Here is a 19,283-nt window from a genome sequence, read left to right as displayed (position 1 = left end):
GGCGCTTTCACACACAATATCTCTTGTATAACAATACTACAGCAGAAAGGTCCTTCTTTGTGGGATGTGGTTAATGATATTTCCAAATGTTTTGTGGCATGCTCGCATGAGATCCTGTTAGTTGCATGTGGAGAGTTGCCTTAAAAGGAAATGGCAGGATAAGCGGTCTTTTCATGCCATGTATGCTTAATGCATCCGGACAGATACGAGAACATCGCAATCAATTTAGCAGGGCTTGTCGTGCATGCTTACACAGCAGAAGCCCCAAATGTTTTTTTCTTCTCTTAGCAGCAATAACACCAACCAACGGGGGTATAACTCACAGTGACAGGGGGATTTGAGGAGCCTCCGTCAGTATTATTGCGAGGCAGCTTGTGCCCAATTGCTCCTAATACAAAGTGATTTGAAGCCATCAACACTATGCGTGACTCACCCACCCAGAGAGTCATCCACAGGCACCTGGCCCAGTTAACATGGAACATCCTCCTAATAATGCAACCAGGTAGAATGTCTTGGCTCAGCTTGTCAAACTGTTGAGAGTGGTCCAGTAAATCCTCTCTTTCCACCTCCGTGATCATTTGGCACGTCTGACTCCTGTGACTCCTGCCTTTGTGATGTGGCAGTTACCACCTGCTCCCCATGGCCTGAGTGCTGCTTGTCTCAGTCTAATTCAGGGATGTGTTGGCCGAAGCCATTTGAGAACAACACAGTGAGTGAAGGACAGTCCTGGTTGGCTGTCGCTGCCTGGATGACTGATGATGTGTGCTGATCTGCACTGAGTGACACATGCCACCAAACCTCCCATAAAGCTACTGTGACCTATGCTGTCATGTCACAACATTCCAAATGCTCCAGTCTGCTTGTTTATCAGTGTACATTCCTGCTGCACAGTACCTAGCCATAGTTCCTTTAATGCATGCACTATGTTTTATGTTTTGTACCATGAACTCTTTAATCCTCAAGGGAGGTTTTGAATTACATTTTGCATTTGAGTAATATAGCAGATGCTCTTCTCCAGAGCGACTTGCAGTTAATGCATTCATCTTAAGATAGATAGGCTCAATATGTCAAACCATTTGATATTGACTTTCATGTTGGAATGCCTGTGCTACTTCTAAGCTCTCTGCTTTACATTCGACCAGCTATGCAGCTTATGCAGCAGCACAGCATCAGAGTGGAGCATACTGTTGGATCGATGTGTGTACATGTACTGTGTGCCTCAGTGGCTTCGTGAGATAATTGCGTGCTTGTCCATGTCTTATGTCTCGCACAGTATTTTATGGCCTGTTTTGTCATTTTCCTCCAGTGTGATGTGCGATGTAAAGCTATTGATGAGACAAAGAGAACCTCCAATTGAATTCTCTGGAGTGCGTAGCCTTTATTATGATGGGAATTGTCTTTGCTTCAATAGCCCTGATTCATTACTGGAAATGAGTTAGCCTGGCCCTTCGCCAGCCAGCACCTCTCCCTTGTAAGAGCCTTTCATAAAGCCAATGCTATGGTGGAATATGGTTATTATGAAAGCAAATGCTAATGGGGCTTTAATGAGCGTGCTTGAATACTAGATGTTGATGTGAAGAGGAGATCACGCCCCCAAATCAAAGATACTGTAGTTTACGAAAACAACATCAGCAAGTTGTTAGATATGGAACAGTGAATCATCTTAAAACAGAGTGCATATTTGAGTTTTATCTGATAGTGTCATGCTTTACCTTGGTATGCCACTTGTTCCCCAACACACACACACACGCACACACACACGCGCGTCGGCGACGGCCCTCAATCTAGTTTAGTTCTCACTGGTGACCTCCCTCACCCTGCATTGATAGCAGCAATGGGTGATAGGGTCAGTCTGCTGAGGACTGGTAAACTCAGCGCACGGCGGCAGTCCGTTCGACAACGCTGAATGCAATCAAACTCAAGAATGACCCAGGCGTCGCTGGGTCTGAGGGTTGGACCTAATCTGTCTCCATAGCAACTGTCCAGGTACATCTGACTGTGACGGCGGTCGGTCAGCCAGCTGGGAGAGTTGGAGGGAGACAGCGTCGGCGTGGCAACACAGTGGCGATACAGAGGGAGAGCCCTGATGAGTTATCCTGGTGATTATCAGATAAAGATAATGGGGTTGATTGCCTCTCACAGGGCATAGAGAGAACACCACTGAGCTGCCAGAGAGAGGCAGGACAGGACAATACTGTAAGATGGAAGGGAAAGTTATCTCTCTGTCTCCTGTTCTTAGAAGCTGTGGAGTTTCTATGGCTGCGTCTGGCAGGTATGGGCTGAAGGTAATGGTGGATTGGACAGTACCATACGCCCCAACATCAGCTATTTTAGGTCTACTATAGTTAGAATTTTGGAATGATAAAAAGTTAAGGAATCCCCTCGCCTTAAGGCTACTGCCAGTCTCTGTTCATCCGAGGAAGGTTACTTTTTGTAGATTGACAACACAGACAGATGTCTGCTGGTGAAGTTTAAGCACAAGAATTAACATGAAAACCTTTTCCAACCTGAAGCTGACTCTGAAGCTGAAATGCATGAAATATTGGACAATTAATATTTCAGAATAACCCAGAAAAATAGTCAGGAACTTTCTGTTGTTGTGCTGAGTGATGAGATTTGCTTGATTAGCAGGTCCCATTCAGACTCTCTAACCATCTGTTTAAAACCCATGTCTCCTGACCCTATCATCCTAACACCAGCACTCTTCTTCTGTGGTGGCAGCATGGTGGGTGTGCAGTCCTATCAGTCCTATCGTCCCTATTATGGATGTGAATGTTCCTCACAGCCTTGTGATTACATAAGATATACAGCTCCGTTTGCGATGCCTGGTGGTTCAGGGGGAACGTGTCTTATTAAAGCAATAAAAATGACTCCAATAATGTTTAATGAGCTCACCAACTGAAGGGGAAAAAAAGGCAATTTGGCATTTTAAAGATATATTACCTTATCTGTCTTTGTCTGTCGGATAAAGCCGCAAGTCTCTAATGTTCCATTTTTTTGTGCCACTGAAAATATTAAAATGAACATGAGTATTGATTGGAACCAGAGGCTGCAAAAGAGAGACACTCTATCATCTTCTCTGCAAGAAGTGGGAGGAGAAACATTTTGTAACAGAATATTTTTGTTTCCTACTTTAAATATATATATTTTTAATTTTACCCCCTTTTCTCCCCAATTTCGTGGTGTCCAATTGTTAGTAATTACTATCTTGTCTCATCGCTACAACTCCCGTACGGGCTCGGGAGAGACGAAGGTCGAAAGCCATGCGTCCTCCGTGGCACAGCTAGCGCTGCGATGCAGTGCTCTAGACCACTGCGCCACCTGGGAGGCCCTGTTTCCTACTTTTTAATGACGAAAAATATGTTTTTAATGTATTATACAGCTCTTAGCTACGTTAAATCTAAAAACAGATTTTCATGAAGCCAATATAGGTTGAAATCTTGTCAAAAAAAAAATATATAAACAAAGGTGTTGACCTTGTTGATCTCATTTTACTGATAACTGTCCTCAGCGATATGTTTGTACCAAGTTAATGTGCTCCTCGTGTCTCCTCGTGTTTGGAATGCCAGTGCCAGTGGATTTATAACAATAGATTTTACCTGAGGATTATTTGGTTGCATCTCAGGTATTACAGGATTACAAGGGATTATGTGTTGAACTAGATTATGAGTTCAAATGTTTAAACTGGTACGGTACTTGACCTGCGACACTCTGATTGGACCTGTAATCAAAATAAGCGAAGCATGTTGTGATGTGTAATATTTCTTTACGTAACATTGTTTATTTTTAGTTGTCAGACATTTAATGACGGCCATTATTCCTGTGGAGTTCTTTACAACATGGACCTTTGTCTAAACTGTCCTTATGCACAACATGGACCTTTGTCTAAACTGTCCTTATGCACAACATGGACCTTTGTCTAAACTGTCCTTATGCACAACATGGACCTTTGTCTAAACTGTCCTTATGCACAACATGGACCTTTGTCTGAACTGTCCTTATGCACAACATAGACCTTTGTCTAAACTGTCCTTACGCACAACATGGTCTGACAGGACCATCAATTAACACGTTCAATTGAGGCTTGCAAATTCATCCTTCAGAACCCATTATGAACTATGGCAAAAATATAACTGAATTCACTTAAATCTCAGTGTCCGTCAGTTTCTGACCAGTTTTTTTCCCGGTGTTCTCTTGCAGCTTGGTGAGGAAACCTTCAACAGAGCCAAGCTCCTGAACGTGGGCTACACCGAGGCCCTGAAGGATGCAGAGTATGACTGCTTCATCTTCAGCGACGTGGACCTCATCCCTATGGACGACCGTAACCTCTACCACTGTTACGACCAGCCACGACACTTTGCCATCGCTATGGACAAGTTTGGCTTTAGGTAGGTCAATTGTATTGTGTAATCTCACTCCCATGTATATTTACTCCAAAAGAAATTTGTTATTCATTTTCTGAGCCTATTCTCCTACCATCTTAAGCTTATTCATTTGGAAAGGGATAGTCCTCATATAAAAGTTTGAAGGTATTGTTTTGGGACTGCACACGTGATCTGTACAGGATGATGTAACCAAAAGTACTGTTGGAGACTCATCCCCAGTTCATATGACTGACTTTAAGATGAACTTTCCTTCTGTCTTTCATTGGAATCCGCCCAGCGCTCTCTGATGTTTCATTTTCTGTATGGGGCCAAAGAGCAACCCGATCCTAACACATTATTATATATCGCTTTTGTTAATGTCAGCAGTCAAGACATATAATAATAACTTTACCTGCTGTTGATAACACAAGCATTTTAATGTCGAATTGAATACCCACAACTTTATCCAGTGAATTTGTCCTGCCCCTACTGTACACTAACACCCACAGCCTGAGTTAAAGTGAGCCTTTTCTCACATCTAACTCAGCCCTATCCACATACTTTATAGCCTTCAAATTGGCAATATAGTTACAAAAAGCCCTGAACACACTCATGCCTAACAGTCAAATTCACCCCAATGCTATTTTACCTGCTTGGATATGCAATTAAAATTGCTGTGTCATTTATGACAGATTGATTGAACACAATTCCTCAGCATCTAGCCAGGCTTTGTATCCTTTGCATGTGGACTAAGCAGTCTTTTTGCTAAACATCTTAGGCAAGTCCCTCAATACACCAGCGTTGACTGCTAATATCAATAAACAGTGATGATAATCCCATTTCTAAACTGTATGGAATTCACACTAGAGGGGCTTTCTCCTGGCTACAACATTACTTTCTCTAATGACTCACACATCCTCCAGCAAATAGGCTGCTTAGAAACACACATGCACGCAAGCACGCACACACATGCGCGCAAGCACGCACACACAGACACGGATGCACGCATACAAGGACACACACACACACACAACATTTTCTCTATATTGTTTGTGTGAAGGCTGCTGCTACAGCAGATGTCCTCATTAGTTTTTTGCTTGTTGTCTTTCTACATAAAGCTCCCTGTCGCTGGCTCTGTCTGACGTCACAAACACACACACACTCACCACTGGCCTGAGGCAGACTCCAGGCACCCGCCATGATACTCGGCTAACCTTCTGCACCGTGGAACATTACAATGGGGCTCTGTAGAAAGGCTCTCTCTCCATCTCCAAATCTTCTGCATGTCTTCAAGTCATGTGCATAAATAATAGCACCTCACATCAAGTGACAGTTTTTCAATACATTGTTCATTTATGTATTTTTATTTTGTTACTTCTGCTCGCATTCTTACAGTATACACATGAAGTGCATGAATACAAAATGTGTTATGTTGTAATTTTCAGTTGTCTTGAATGCAATACAGTAGAGTATCCATATTTGACAGGCTTGTTTTTCTAAAGGTCAGGATCTGTAATGAACCTCAAATCTGACAACCGCCTCAATGCTTTGACAGTTATTTTCCCCTTGCAGGCTTCCTTACGCTGGGTACTTTGGCGGGGTTTCTGGGCTGAGCAAAAAACAGTTTCTCAAGATCAATGGCTTCCCCAACGAGTACTGGGGCTGGGGAGGAGAGGATGACGATATCTATAACAGGTAGGACTACATGGCAGAAATATAACAATAAAAAAACACCCATCAATCCCAGCACAGCACAGTACCAGAAAAAGAATGGTGCAGCCATTTTATTTGACACTTAGATTATAGCTGATACAGTCATTTGCATATTGGTTAGAATATTTTTACCTTTATTTAACTAGGCAAGTCAGTTAAGAACAAATTCTTATTTACAATGACGGCCTACTTTGGCCACACCTGGAAGACGCTGGGCCAATTGTGCGCCGCCATGTGGGACTCACAATCACGGCCGGGTGTGATACAGCCTGTAATGATGCGCTCTTGCACTGCGATGCAGTGACTTAGACTGCTGCTCCACTCAGGAGCAGTATCAGTCATCGCTACTTTAACAGCTGTACTTTAACAGCTTTGAATGATTTAACGCTGATAACATTCTAAAGGCACAGATGAGGTATTAAAAGAGTGAAGTAGGCACAGCTACAGGTCTTTTTAAACCCAAAATGTATGCCTGGCCTGTCACTTTACTTTATCATTGAAATACTTTTTTCCTGAATGTCCAGATAGAATGTCACTGTCCTTCCCGACCACATTCTCTCGCAATGCTGCTAGCTCACAGACAGTCAAAACGTTAATAGCATGATAGTAGCTGCAATAGATTTGATCCATTAAAGCATCACGATTTCCCCTGAGATGTTTCCTTCAACAGAGCTATTTTTGTTTCAGTGGATGATGTGGGATGCGCTGGGATGTTATCCTCCTGCATGCTGCTGCTTAGGCCAATACATGAGCGTGAAAGGCTACATTCAATGTTGTAGACACCAAAATAAGCATATATAAAAAAAGCATAAAGGTTGTCTTTCATTGAAATCTAGAATATTTTCAGGGCTCACTTGTTTTAATATCATTTTATATAAAGCAATTTGAAATGTCCTTGAATATACACTGGATCTCATGGCCAGGCAGAGAGGGGACTGATGATGATGGTGTTAGGCTAGCTTGCAGCAGAGTGAATAGACTCAGGCTACGTCCCAAATGGCACTCTATTCCCTATATAGTGTACTACTTTTGGCTCTGGTTAAAAGTAGTACACTATATAGGGAATAGGGTACCCTTTGGGATACAGCCCCAGACTGAGCTGTGCCTAGGGGTATGCTGTTGGTCTCTCCCCTAGGCACTCAGCGAGATGGTGATGTGTGAGTGATGGGGCCTGGGCTGTTGCTGGTGTCTCTCTTTCTCTCCCCCTCTCTTACAGCCCCTGTGGGGATGGCTCCTTTCCCTGGGTCTAGCTGCTACAGGACATGGCATCCTAGCCCAAATTGGGGCCTGCCAACACAATCCCAGCTCGGGGGAATCCATGTCCCTGTTCAGTGCTTTGAGGCCGTGCCCACAGTCTGTTGATCAGAGGTCCAAGGGATGTCAGTGACAGCACTCTTCCCTCTTTAAAATCACATCTTCTTTGTAGGCTAGCATATGGGTCCTTCCACATAAAAAAAAACACAAGAAAGAGGATTTTGACACCTACCATCTCAGATTGTTCTGAAATCGTTTCTGTAGTTAGTGACAGATACGCTTAGCATTCCTGAAACATTATTTTGTTTAAATATAATTTGATCTCTGAGAAATTAAACTAATTGATTGCATCCAATTTTGCCATTTTAATTTTATAGGATTCAGATAATATTCAATAAATATAGTACCCAACATCCAATTTGGTCTAAACTTCTTCCTACCAATGAGTAAGCCATGAAGGAATCGCAACAAAATGTCAAAAGCCACACACGGACCCCCATACCCTATGCCAATCCCACCCCAACAACCAGTATACCAGTTCTCTATGTTTGACAAGTAAGTGTGAAGCTATGGCTTGAAGTATTACTTCTCCATACCATGTAATGTAGAGAACCCAGCCACAAAGTCATAACAGCTTTCCCAATTTGGCAACAAATGCCACTCCGGTGGGAGAAATCAATAGGCGAATATCACAGACAATCACTGGCGTGTAAGTAGTAATAATGTGAAACACTATGATTCCAATATAAGTGCTAGATATGTTATGGACATTATCTGAAATTACAATGCTAAAATTAAAAATATAAAAATATGTGTAGCAACTTTCATTTCCATGAGATAAAATTTCAACAAAATAATGTTTAATGAATGCCAATATTACCTGTTTGTATCTACAGAAATTATTTCAGAACAATCTGAGATGGTGGGTGTCATTGCTTGCTGAAATGACGTGGAATGACTCCTATGACTTGTAGAGAAAGAGAGAGAGTGATTGATTCCTTTGTGACAGTAAGGTTCAGTGGGTTCAGCCTAAAGCAGGGACTGCACCTGCCTGGAGTGCACTATGTGGCACTGGCATACTGGCTCACAATCCCGTATTGTAATAATAGCTGATGCCTCACACACTCTGTGATGTAGCACAACAGATCTTCCAGCAATGAGAGAAGCTAACTCAGATTAGAGTGATTAAGGGGAGTAGTGTGTTACTGTGTTGACACATTGTAGTTCAGAAGAGCACAGTCACCAAGAATCCAACCACAGTTAATGTTAGAGCAGTAAAGACAAAACATTTTATGAATCATGATTTTTCGTACCTTTATTTAACTAGATAAGTCAGTTAATAACACATTCTATGACGGCCTAGGAACAGTGGGTTAACTGCCTTGTTCAGGGGCAGAACGACCAATTTTTACCTTGTCGGCTCAGGGATTTGATCTGGCAACCTTTTGGTTACTGGCCCAACAACCACTAGGCTACCTGCCGCCCCCAATCTATGATTCATAATCTATTAACATGTGTTAAGACCTCAAAGTGCATTTTGTGACATTTCCATTTTGTCATTTATTTACATCATATCTTGGTTAGACTGCAGAGGCTATACTGTGCTGTAACTCCAGTCTCTGGGGCGGCAGTGTAGCAGTGTAGCCTAATGGTTAGAGCATTGGATTAGTTACCGAAAGGTTGCAAGTTCAAATCCCCGAGCTGACAAGGTACAAAATCTGTCGTTCTGCCCCTGAACAGGCAGTTAACCCACTGTTCCTAGGCCATCATTGAAAATAAGAATTTGTTCTTAACTGACTTGCCTAGTAAAATAAAGGTAAAATAAAAAAAATAAAAAAAAACACTTAGTGGTGATGCCTGGTAGTGCACTCAGAGCCTTGCATGAACTGTAGCACAATATTGTGGGGAGTTCCTTGTTTATTGTAGTGCTTTTTGGAACTGTGCCATGCTGTCAGAACCTGCAGGGGAAAATCCCTTATGATTTGCTTGGAGGGAATACCTCATGTTACAGACGGTGCCAACTTAAAAAAAATAATCATACGTCTTCAGGAAAAATGCCTGGGTTGATTTACCCCCACTCAAATAAACAGTTAAAGGGAAGAGGGTGGTTATTTTCTGGCATTTTTTTAATGGACTGTTTTGGGCTTACCTCCTCCTGATGTCTGTCCATTCTCCTTCTTTTGTTAGAAAAAATCTAGATAATGAAATGATTTTGAATGTACATTCAGACACTTAATTGAACTCTATGGTGTTCCTTAAGGGCCCAGTATCCTCAGTTTACTAAGTACCATAGTATTGATTATCTCACACCATGCAAGACTAACCACTGATTGTGAGATAGAGTTGACACTGTGCTCCATCATCACCAGACAGTTTCATTCAGTAAAGGAAGGAAGGGTAGACAGAAATAGCGGAAGGTGATGGTGGCATTACTGGAGAAACAGATAGATGACACTATTTTCCCTGCTTCCTGTAGAGCCCATTCACCCTGAGACCAGCAACTGGAATGGAAGTATACTTAAAAAACTCTCTCTATCACCCCTCCTGGGCATGTACGTACAACTGAAGAGCAGCAGATCCATCCAGTGTCTTGGATGGGCAACTCCTTGGCTGTCAGCATCTGTGCAGTGAAACAGGGACCTGGAGGGACAGTTAGTTCCCTCATATTTACTTCTACTACAAGGTGACTAACTGTCAGAGCTCTGACTGTCTCTTGTGACAGACAGACAGGATCTGTCTGGTGGCAAGTGCTCTCCCTGGCCGAGACGTACACCTGGCTGATACTGAAAAATATACAAGTCATAGCCTATTTCATGGGCATAAGTGGTCCGTTAATACGTTAACTATCATAGGATTTTCCCTAACAGTCCAGACACTATCTATTCTACATTTACATAGTGCACAGTGTCACTCTACTATGTTCTGTCTTTAATAGAGAGAGAGAGATACAGGAGAAAAATGCCAGCTTTGGCAGGATTCTCATTTCTCGATTGCCCTTGTGTGGCTATTTCTAATTAGAGGGAGACAGGAGGGAGTGGATAGAGAGTGGGCAGGCAGGCAGCAGAGCTTGAACCACCGCAGTCAGCAAGACAGACAGTGCACACACTCAATCCAACATGAGCGATTTCAGGTTCGTTCCACTCATCTCCTCATCTCTCCCCAATGGCTTCATTCTCTGCAGCACTCCATTCATTTCGGTTCTGATGAGGTAATGCCGCAGATTCCAATTCCCCTGGACTCCACGAGTCTAATGCATTTAAGAAAGACTGGAGAGAAATGGGAAAAAAGCTAGAGAAATTCTTCATTAATTCAATCAAAAGGGTACGCAAGGCCAAATTAGCTGTCCAGACATCTGTATCAAAATTACCACTGTGCCTCAGGAAAACAATTATTTTTTGTTGCAATATTTAACAGGTACACAGAGAGTGAATGATATCAGTGGCAATGTGAGAATACAAAGGAAGTCAACAAAGGAACAGCTATTGCAATGTGTATGTACAGTGCCTTGCGAAAGTATTCGGCCCCCTTGAACGTTGCGACCTTTTGCCACATTTCAGGCTTCAAACATAAAGATATAAAACTGTATTTTTTTGTGAAGAATCAACAACAAGTGGGACACAATCATGAAGTGGAACGACATTTATTGGATATTTCAAACTTTTTTAACAAATCAAAAACTGAAAAATTGGGCGTGCAAAATTATTCAGCCCCCTTAAGTTATATATCTTTATGTTTGAAGCCTGAAATGTGGCAAAAGGTCGCAAAGTTCAAGGGGGCCGAATACTTTCGCAAGGCACTGTATTGAGAGAGAGAAACCATTTTGCAGGAATGTCAACCATACTCACAACTGATAATGTTACTACTTCTGTTTCTTCTCCTTTCTCTAAACCTGAATAATACTTTGCTTTCAAGGGCAATGTTAATTTAGGAAAACAGATATTTTGCTTCTCAACCAAGAACATCTTATGCCATTGTGCCTGAAAGCAGAGTGAAGAACAGATATTTAAAAGAATATGTTGTGAAAGGTTGTTTTTCCTTTCATTTTTCCTTTCTACCAAAAACGCTTTGTATTATATTATTATATTATATCGCTCAATGCTCTGTCTTCATCATGGCCCCTTCTGAGAGTTTTGAAAAGGTTTGATGGAGTTCAAGGAATCTGGTTCAGAATGAAAGGGCCCACAGATCCTTGGCACGCAGCGCTGTTCAATACGATTGAGCCAATTTTGTGTGCTCGCTGGGCTGAGACAGCAGCATGTGAAGGCATGGAGGAGAGAAGTCAGGCTAATGAGTCGAAGGGTGCAGCAGCAGCACATGGATCCCCATGGCTTTTGACTAAACACAACAGTAAATTATAAAGAAAACCTGTCAGAGGCCCATGTTGTTGACCCATGTTTCATACAGTACAGCTCATGTCATGGACACTACATCTTGCAATCATTCAAGGTCTCTGGTGAAGACTATTCCCAGAACGTGTCCAAATATTTACTCTTCAACTTGTACTAAAGTAAAGAAATGGTTTAAAAAAAGGAGGACGTATGCCTTACCTCCTCCTGATGTCTGTCCATTCTTCTTTTGGTAGAAAAGAATCTAGTTAAATCAATTATTTTGAAAGTTCTTTCAGACACTTGGTGGTCCTTAAGGACCCAACATCCTCACCTTACTCCGCAAACTAAGTACCATAGTATTGATTAGCTCACACCTGGATTACCCAGCCAAGCCTAACCATTGATTGGGAGATATAGCTGAGACTGTGCCCATCCCCCTGCCTGACCCTTTATCTCCTTGGAATCACTGCAGACGGTTGAAGCTTTTTCAACCTGATACCTTGAAACCACAGTGAACCCTACAGAATGTCCTGAAGCCAAATAAGTCACTGAATAGCTCAGTTTCCAGCTGGACTGAATGATAATCATGTAGGTATATGTTATTTAACACAGACCCAGTTAGTTTTAGTAGCTTCTGCCAAGCACTAAATGAGCAAGGTAAACATACCTATTCTGGTTGAATTTTTATTTGACTAGGCAAGTCAGTTAAAAACAAATTCTTATTTACAATTACTGCCTAGTTAACTGCCTTGTTCAAGGGCAGAACAACGCTCTAACCACTAGGCTACATGCCACCCTGTTGCATACAGTAGGCTTCATCCCAAATGGCATCATATTCCCTACACTCATTTTGACCAGAGCCATCCCACTGGACACAAAATTCATTAGATTCACTGATTCTATCAAAGTCATTCCAAAGGGTAGGTTTAACAGAGAGCATTAAATGTGACCATATTTTATCACTCATATATCATAAATTATGCTGAGTCATCAATATTGTTTCAAATCAACCCAGAATTCAACTAAAAATAGACAATACAATATGCCTAGGGTTTCAAGCTCTGGTTGATTTCAAATGTAATGATATTTCATGATATTGAATGATGTTTGTCAACCCAACCAAATATCAACATTAGAAGGAGACGTATCCTCTGCTTGGATAAATCCATCTGTGCCACTGACTTAGGCACCTTTAATTCCAGTTGGATGCAGTCTCCATCTCAACCAAAAATATAAGTTAAATAATATCTAAAGTGCATTTAAAGTTTTAATTTGTTTAGTGCTATTCTTTAACTCAGATTTTTGATTGAGATGGAGACGTGAATCTAACATATCAGTTATTAATTTGTAGCTAAACTGGAATTAAAGCCAAACTAAGTCAGTGGCACAAGCAACACTGAACCATGCACGAGAGCACCAACTGTTCCGGATGACTGTGTGATCTCTCTCTCTGTAGCGTATGTGAGTAAGACCTTTAAACAGGTTAACATTTGCAAGGCCGGGGGGCCAGACTGAATACCAGAATGAGTACTAAGCGCATGTGCTGACCAGCTGGTAAGTGTCTTCACTGATATTTTCAATCTATCCCTGACCCGGTCTGTAATACCAACTTGTTTCAAGCCTACCACCATAGTCCCTGTGCCCAAGAACGCCTAGGTAACCTGCCTATATGACTATTGCCCTGTTGCAATCACATATACAATCATTAAATTATTTAAAAGGCTAGTCAACACCATCATCCCAGACACCCAATCCAGTTCTTCTACCCACTGCTGATACTGTCTTAACCCTACAGTGGGTTAACTGCCAGAAAGACAGATTTTTACCTTGTCAGCACTGGGATTCGATCCAGCAACCTTTCGGGTACTGGCCCTACGCTCTAAACACTAGGCTACTTGCCGCCACTATATGTACATAACTACCTCAAATACTTCATACATCAACTCGGTACTGGTACTCCCTGTAAATATCCATGTCATTTTTACTCGTCATTGTTATTTGTTATTCACTGGTTCACTATATCTATTGTATTTATTTATTTTTAAATCTTAACTCTGCGTTAAGACCCGTAAGTTAGCATTTCACTGTTAGTCTACACCTGTTGAAGCATGTGACAAATAACATTTGATTTGAACCTATTTTTTTAAACAGGTATTCCTTAGTGCTATTGTTTCTGGGTCAAGAATACACAAGGGGAATATTTTGAATTCACTCTCTGCATTATGTATTACCAAACCTTCTCGCTGTTGTTACTTGCATAAAACACACAAACTCTAACCCAACAGAAACACCCTTACTGTACACACACACGGACACAAACACACACAGAGACAGACAGACACGCACTCACGTGCGCACAAACACACAGTGTTTATGTTATTGATCTCCAAGTACTCCAGAGAATGAGCGAGGTTCAGAGAGAGAGGCAGAAGCTAGCTTAGTGACCCAGCTGGAGCAACGTGATGCTCAAATGACAAATGCAGGGAGGGTCATTTCTTTTATCCAGGGGCTTCACACGGATAAAGAGGCAAGGGGGATATTATAATGACCTCATTCTTCAAGCAATCAAGCAGCAGGAAGCAGCATTTTACTCAAACAAATGGCTTTGTTTTCCAAGACAGTTAGCATGGCGGCTTAGGCTGGTCTCTTCAGGAAAGCTAAGAGACACTTAATGGGAAGAGCCTGGATTCTCTTCAATCTGTTCTACTGAATTTGTTTTCACAAATGTTCGCTTTGACTCGCTTGGCATTTTCTTCTCATCTGGGCTAATGAGGCTTTGATGGCGGGATGCAGCAGCAATGTGTTTTACCGTTTGTTTGTCAGTCAGTAAGTGCGAGGCCCACAGATACAAACTGTCAGGCTTGGCTGCACCAATATCACAGGAGATTTAGAATGAATCAGAGCATTACAGAGTGAAATAAAACCATTTCATCCCATCTTGGGGACCAAACATTGTAAACACCCAAACACACACGGTTCCATGTTGCTGCGTGAATGAATATCATTTCTTATTTTCCTCCATCTAGGTCTAGGATAGGCTTTAGTTTGTACAGATTGGTTGTCTACAGTCAGTGTCTTGCTTTCCCCCCATTTTTGTTGCATTACAGCTGAAGCTTAACTCGAGATTGCTATTACAGTGTCTCGTCATGGCTGGCATTGCTACAGCTGCTTTGGAGCAGTTATGACTTCCCAATTGGCAACCGACAGTATTTCTTATGTAGTGTACTTCTTTTGACCAGGGCCCATAGGGCTCTGGGCAAAAGTAGTGCACTATGTAGGGAATAGGCTGCCATTTGGGATGCACATTCTAACTGATTCTTTCTGAAGCATGACTCCTCTGTTGTAGGATCACCCTCAACGGGATGAAGGTGGTTCGACCGGACGTCCGCATCGGCCGCTACAGGATGATCAAACACGAAAGAGACAAGCACAATGAACCCAACCCACAAAGGTTTGTCTTTGATTCCTATCTTTTCCTCCCTAGACACTAGCCTGGCCCCAGATCAGTTTGTGCTGTCTTGCGAACAATGACATAGACATTGGCAAGACAGCACAAACAGATCTAGGACCAGGCTATCTTTTCCTCCCTAAACACAACATTCATTCTAACTATAGAATGTACAGAAAGTGTAGGTTCTCTAGCTATTGTTTGCTCAGTTACCAAAGTTGTCTTTTTGATAAAGGTTGTTTCACACTCACACATTATACTACCATCTTACGGTTGAAGGCTGCTCTAAGATGAACCCCCCATCCCATAGATTTGGCAGGAAAATAACACCTCATAGAAATTGATTATCACTATTTATTCACTGCTAAGAGGGCTCTTTCACGCATGAATAGCCAACCCATCAATGACTCTAAAAAAGAGCAGATCGATAACAGCGTGGCTATATGCAGCACTGTTAGCTGTGATTGTTCCTAAACCTCAGAACCCTACAGAGCTGAGCTGCAATTTGCAAAACAGTTATTGCATAGCATGAATGGACTCACTGTAGAATTTACAGACTTTTATTGATCACATCTAACCCCCTTGCTGGCTCTTACCATGATAGAAAGGCCAAAAAACCACGGGTAGCCATTTAATCCTTGGGCTACTCTTATTATTCGTTTTCCATGAACTCCCAGTCCCTAGGACTCCCAGTGTGCGAAGATAACAGCCACAGAAAACAACAATCATTCTGACGAGTGCCTCATACATACGAATAATGAACCAATGCAGACCCCTTGCATCGCAAGCTCGAGAGCGTGATAAACTAATTTCCATGGGAGATGAGAGAATAACTGAATTAAAAGGAATTTGTTGTTACTGCGCTTATAGCCGTGGGAAGTAGGAGTGCTGAGGTTGCTGCAACACAACCATAAAAAATGTGAATAAAAAAAAATATGTAATACATGTTTTTTATAATAACAGGATCGATATATTTTGTACTGATTTTGGCGAGAGCGAAACCTCTTCCTCTGCAGCAACCCCCACCCCCAAACTACTTCCCAAGTAGCCTATGGCAGTGGTTGTCCCAAAGATGGGAAGGCAGGCGACAAGTTTAGGTCCAAAATAAGCCCATAGAAGCACGTTGGGCTAATTTTGGTGAGAGTGAAGCCTCTCGCTTTGCCTCTTCCTCCCTGCTGCCAAAGATGCAGGTAAGAATGTCGGACTGAAATACGGGACATATCGGCCTTTTTTTGTAAATGAGTGGCGTTTGAATGTGTTGATAAAATGTGGGACATGATTGTTTGGTGCAGAACAAAGGGACAAAATATGGACTGTCCGACAGAATCCAGGACATGTGGTCACCCTACTTATAACATATATATAAGAGATGTAGCTACCCTGCTACCCTGCACACATAGGTATGTGGAAACCCCTTCAAATGAGTGGTTTCTGCTGTTTCAGCCACACCCATTGCTGACAGGTGTATAAAACCGAGGACATAGCCATGCAATCTCCATAGACAAGCATTTGCAGTAGAATGGCCTTACTGAAGAGCTCAGTGACTTTCAACATGGCACCGTCATAGGATTCCACCTTTTCAACAAGTCAGTTTGTCAAATTTCTGCCTTGCTAGAGCTGCCCCGGTCAACTGTCAATGCTGCTATTGTGAAGTGGAAATGTCTAGGAGCAACAAAGGCTCAGCTGCGAAGTGGTAGGCCACACAAGTTCACAGAACGTGACCGCCGAGTGCTGATGCTCACAGTGAGTAAAAATCGTCTGTCCTCGGTTGCAACACTCCCTGAGTTCCAAATTGCCTACGTCGTCGGGAGCTTCATGAAATGGGTTTCCATAGCCGAGCAGCCGCACGCACACAAGCCAAATATCACCATATGCAATGCCAAGCATTGGCTGTAAAGCTCACCGCCATTTGACTCTGGAGCAGTGGAAACACATTCTCTGGAGTGATGAATCACGCTTCACCATCTGGTAGTCCGACGGACAAATCTGGGTTTGGAGGATGCCAGGAGAACGCTACCTGCCCGTATGCATAGGGCCAACTGTAAAGTTTGGTGCAGGAGGAATAATGGTCTCGGGCTGTTTTTCATGGTTCGGGCTAGGCACCTTAGTTTCAGTGAAGGGAATCTTAACGCTACAGTATACAATGACATTGTAGATGACTTTGTGCTTCCAACTTTGTGGCAACAGTTTGGGTAAGGCCCTTTCCTGTTTCAGCATGACAATGCCCCCATGCACAAGCGAGGTCCGTACAGAAATGGTTTGTCGAGATCGGTGTGGAAGAACTTGATTGGCCTGGACAGAGCCCTGACCTCAACTCCATCTAACACCTGGGGTTGTGGTGCCCAACCTTACTAAAGCTCTTGTGGCTGAATGGAAGCAAGTCCCCGCAGCAATGTTCGAAACATCTAGCGGAAAGCCTTCCCCAGAAGAGTGCAGGCTGTTATAGCAACAAAGTGGGGACCAACTCAGTGTTACTGTAATGCCCATGATTTTGGAATGAGATGTTTGATTAGCAGGTGTCCACATACTTTTGTAGTGTAGTGTATGTACAGTGCATTTGCAAATACTTTTTCCAAATGTTGTTATGTTACAGCCTTATTCTAAAATGGATGACTTTTTTTTCCTCATCAGTCTCCACACAATACCCCACAATGACAATGTGAAAACTGTTGTTTTTTTAATGTTTGCAAATGTGTTAAAAAACAAACAAAACAGAACCTTATTTACATAATTATTCCCTTTGATATGAGACTCGAAATTAAGCTCACATGCATTCTGTTTCCATTGATCATCCTTGAGATGTTTCTACAACTTGATTGGAGTTCACCTGTGGTAAATTCAATTGAATGGACATGCTTTGAAAATGTATAAACTCCCACAGTTAGGTTCTCAGTCACTTTGGTGCATTTTTCACATCATCCCTAACATGTGCAAAATAATAAGTGCATTTCTCAGAACAATTTGTACAAACTGCAATATACAATAGATATGTTTCTAAAGCTAGTCAGTCTCTAAAAATCCTTAGTACATCTCTCAAAAGTAAATATTAATGCCAATGATCATGTCAGTGTCATCAGAATGATAAGTCACTGAGTCATTGTTCACGAACAAGGTTGTCAAAATGTTTAGGCATGTTGTCAATGTAACTGTGTACTTTGTCAGTATTACCTGATGTAAACTTAGGCTACAGTTTAGATGACAGTTACTGTATTGAAAATGCACAAGGCTGCACTTCTATGGCATATATCAATTTCAACAGTACTATTTACATATTACTGTATGTGGGTTATTGATTGAAAGAGACTGGACAACCCAAGGGGCACAAAGGGAAAAAAAAAAAATTAGAAAGAAACACAGGAAACCACCCCTAAGGCACAACTTTGCCCGCAGCACTGTTGTGCTGTCTCTACACATCCAGACGTTCCTGTCTGTCGGCCCACATATTCTCATCCACATCACACCGGATATTTTCCCTTCCAATGCAACGTGGAAAGAATCTTTTGGAATGCCTTATCCATCCTCTGCAGACATCTTCTGTGATGTCCTCACATGCTGCATCTATTGCAGCCAGCAGGGTCATCTGTGTGTGTGGCTGACGATCGTACACCTTCCACCTCCATGCTGAAAAGAACTCCTCAATTGGGTTAAGGAATGGTGAATAAGGTGGGAGGAATTCTATGAGCATCCTCGGGTGGGTCACAAACCATTGCCTTATGATGTTTGATCGATGGAAACTCACATTATCACAAATGACCACATACTTTGGCAAATCCTCTCTAAACAGACCCCTCTCATCATCAGGGATGAGAGCCCTGTAGAGAGTCTCTAAAAAGTTGAGTAGATGCTGGGTGTTGTATGGCCCTATAAGGGGGATATGGGTTAGGACACCATGCACCCAAATAGCAGCACACATGGTGATATTTCCTCCCCGTTGGCCTGGCAAATCCACAGCAGCTCTGTGACCGATGATATTCCGACCCCCCCCTCTGCATTTGGTCAGATTGAAGCCAGCCTCATCCACGTATACAAAGTTGTGAGAGGGTTCACTTGATTCCAACTCCATTATATGCTATATCCCAGAACACACAGTTGAATTAGTTTTGGAAAGGAAGAGTGACATAAAATATACATATATTGCATGTTCCTTCCACAGCAATGGAAATGTGTGCAGTTTAT

At 42.2% G+C, this 19,283-nt stretch overlaps 1 protein-coding gene across 2 annotated transcripts in view; it reads left to right on the top strand.

The window, feature by feature from the left end:
- Positions 1-19,283, top strand: part of LOC135514048 (beta-1,4-galactosyltransferase 2-like) — a 161,184-nt gene that overhangs the window by 115,815 nt on the left and 26,086 nt on the right. For both annotated transcript variants that reach the window (XM_064937211.1, XM_064937220.1), the window contains exons 4-6: positions 4,201-4,388; positions 5,937-6,059; positions 15,006-15,110. In XM_064937211.1, the coding sequence (XP_064793283.1) occupies positions 4,201-4,388; positions 5,937-6,059; positions 15,006-15,110 (416 nt within the window). The remainder of the gene's footprint in view (positions 1-4,200; positions 4,389-5,936; positions 6,060-15,005; positions 15,111-19,283) is intronic.

Source organism: Oncorhynchus masou, chromosome 3, assembly GCF_036934945.1.
Source record: "Oncorhynchus masou masou isolate Uvic2021 chromosome 3, UVic_Omas_1.1, whole genome shotgun sequence".
In the NCBI taxonomy this organism is placed as follows: Eukaryota; Metazoa; Chordata; class Actinopteri; order Salmoniformes; family Salmonidae; genus Oncorhynchus; species Oncorhynchus masou.
The sequence above is the reverse complement of the archived record's forward strand: the minus strand, read 5'-3'. Positions and strand labels throughout refer to the sequence as shown.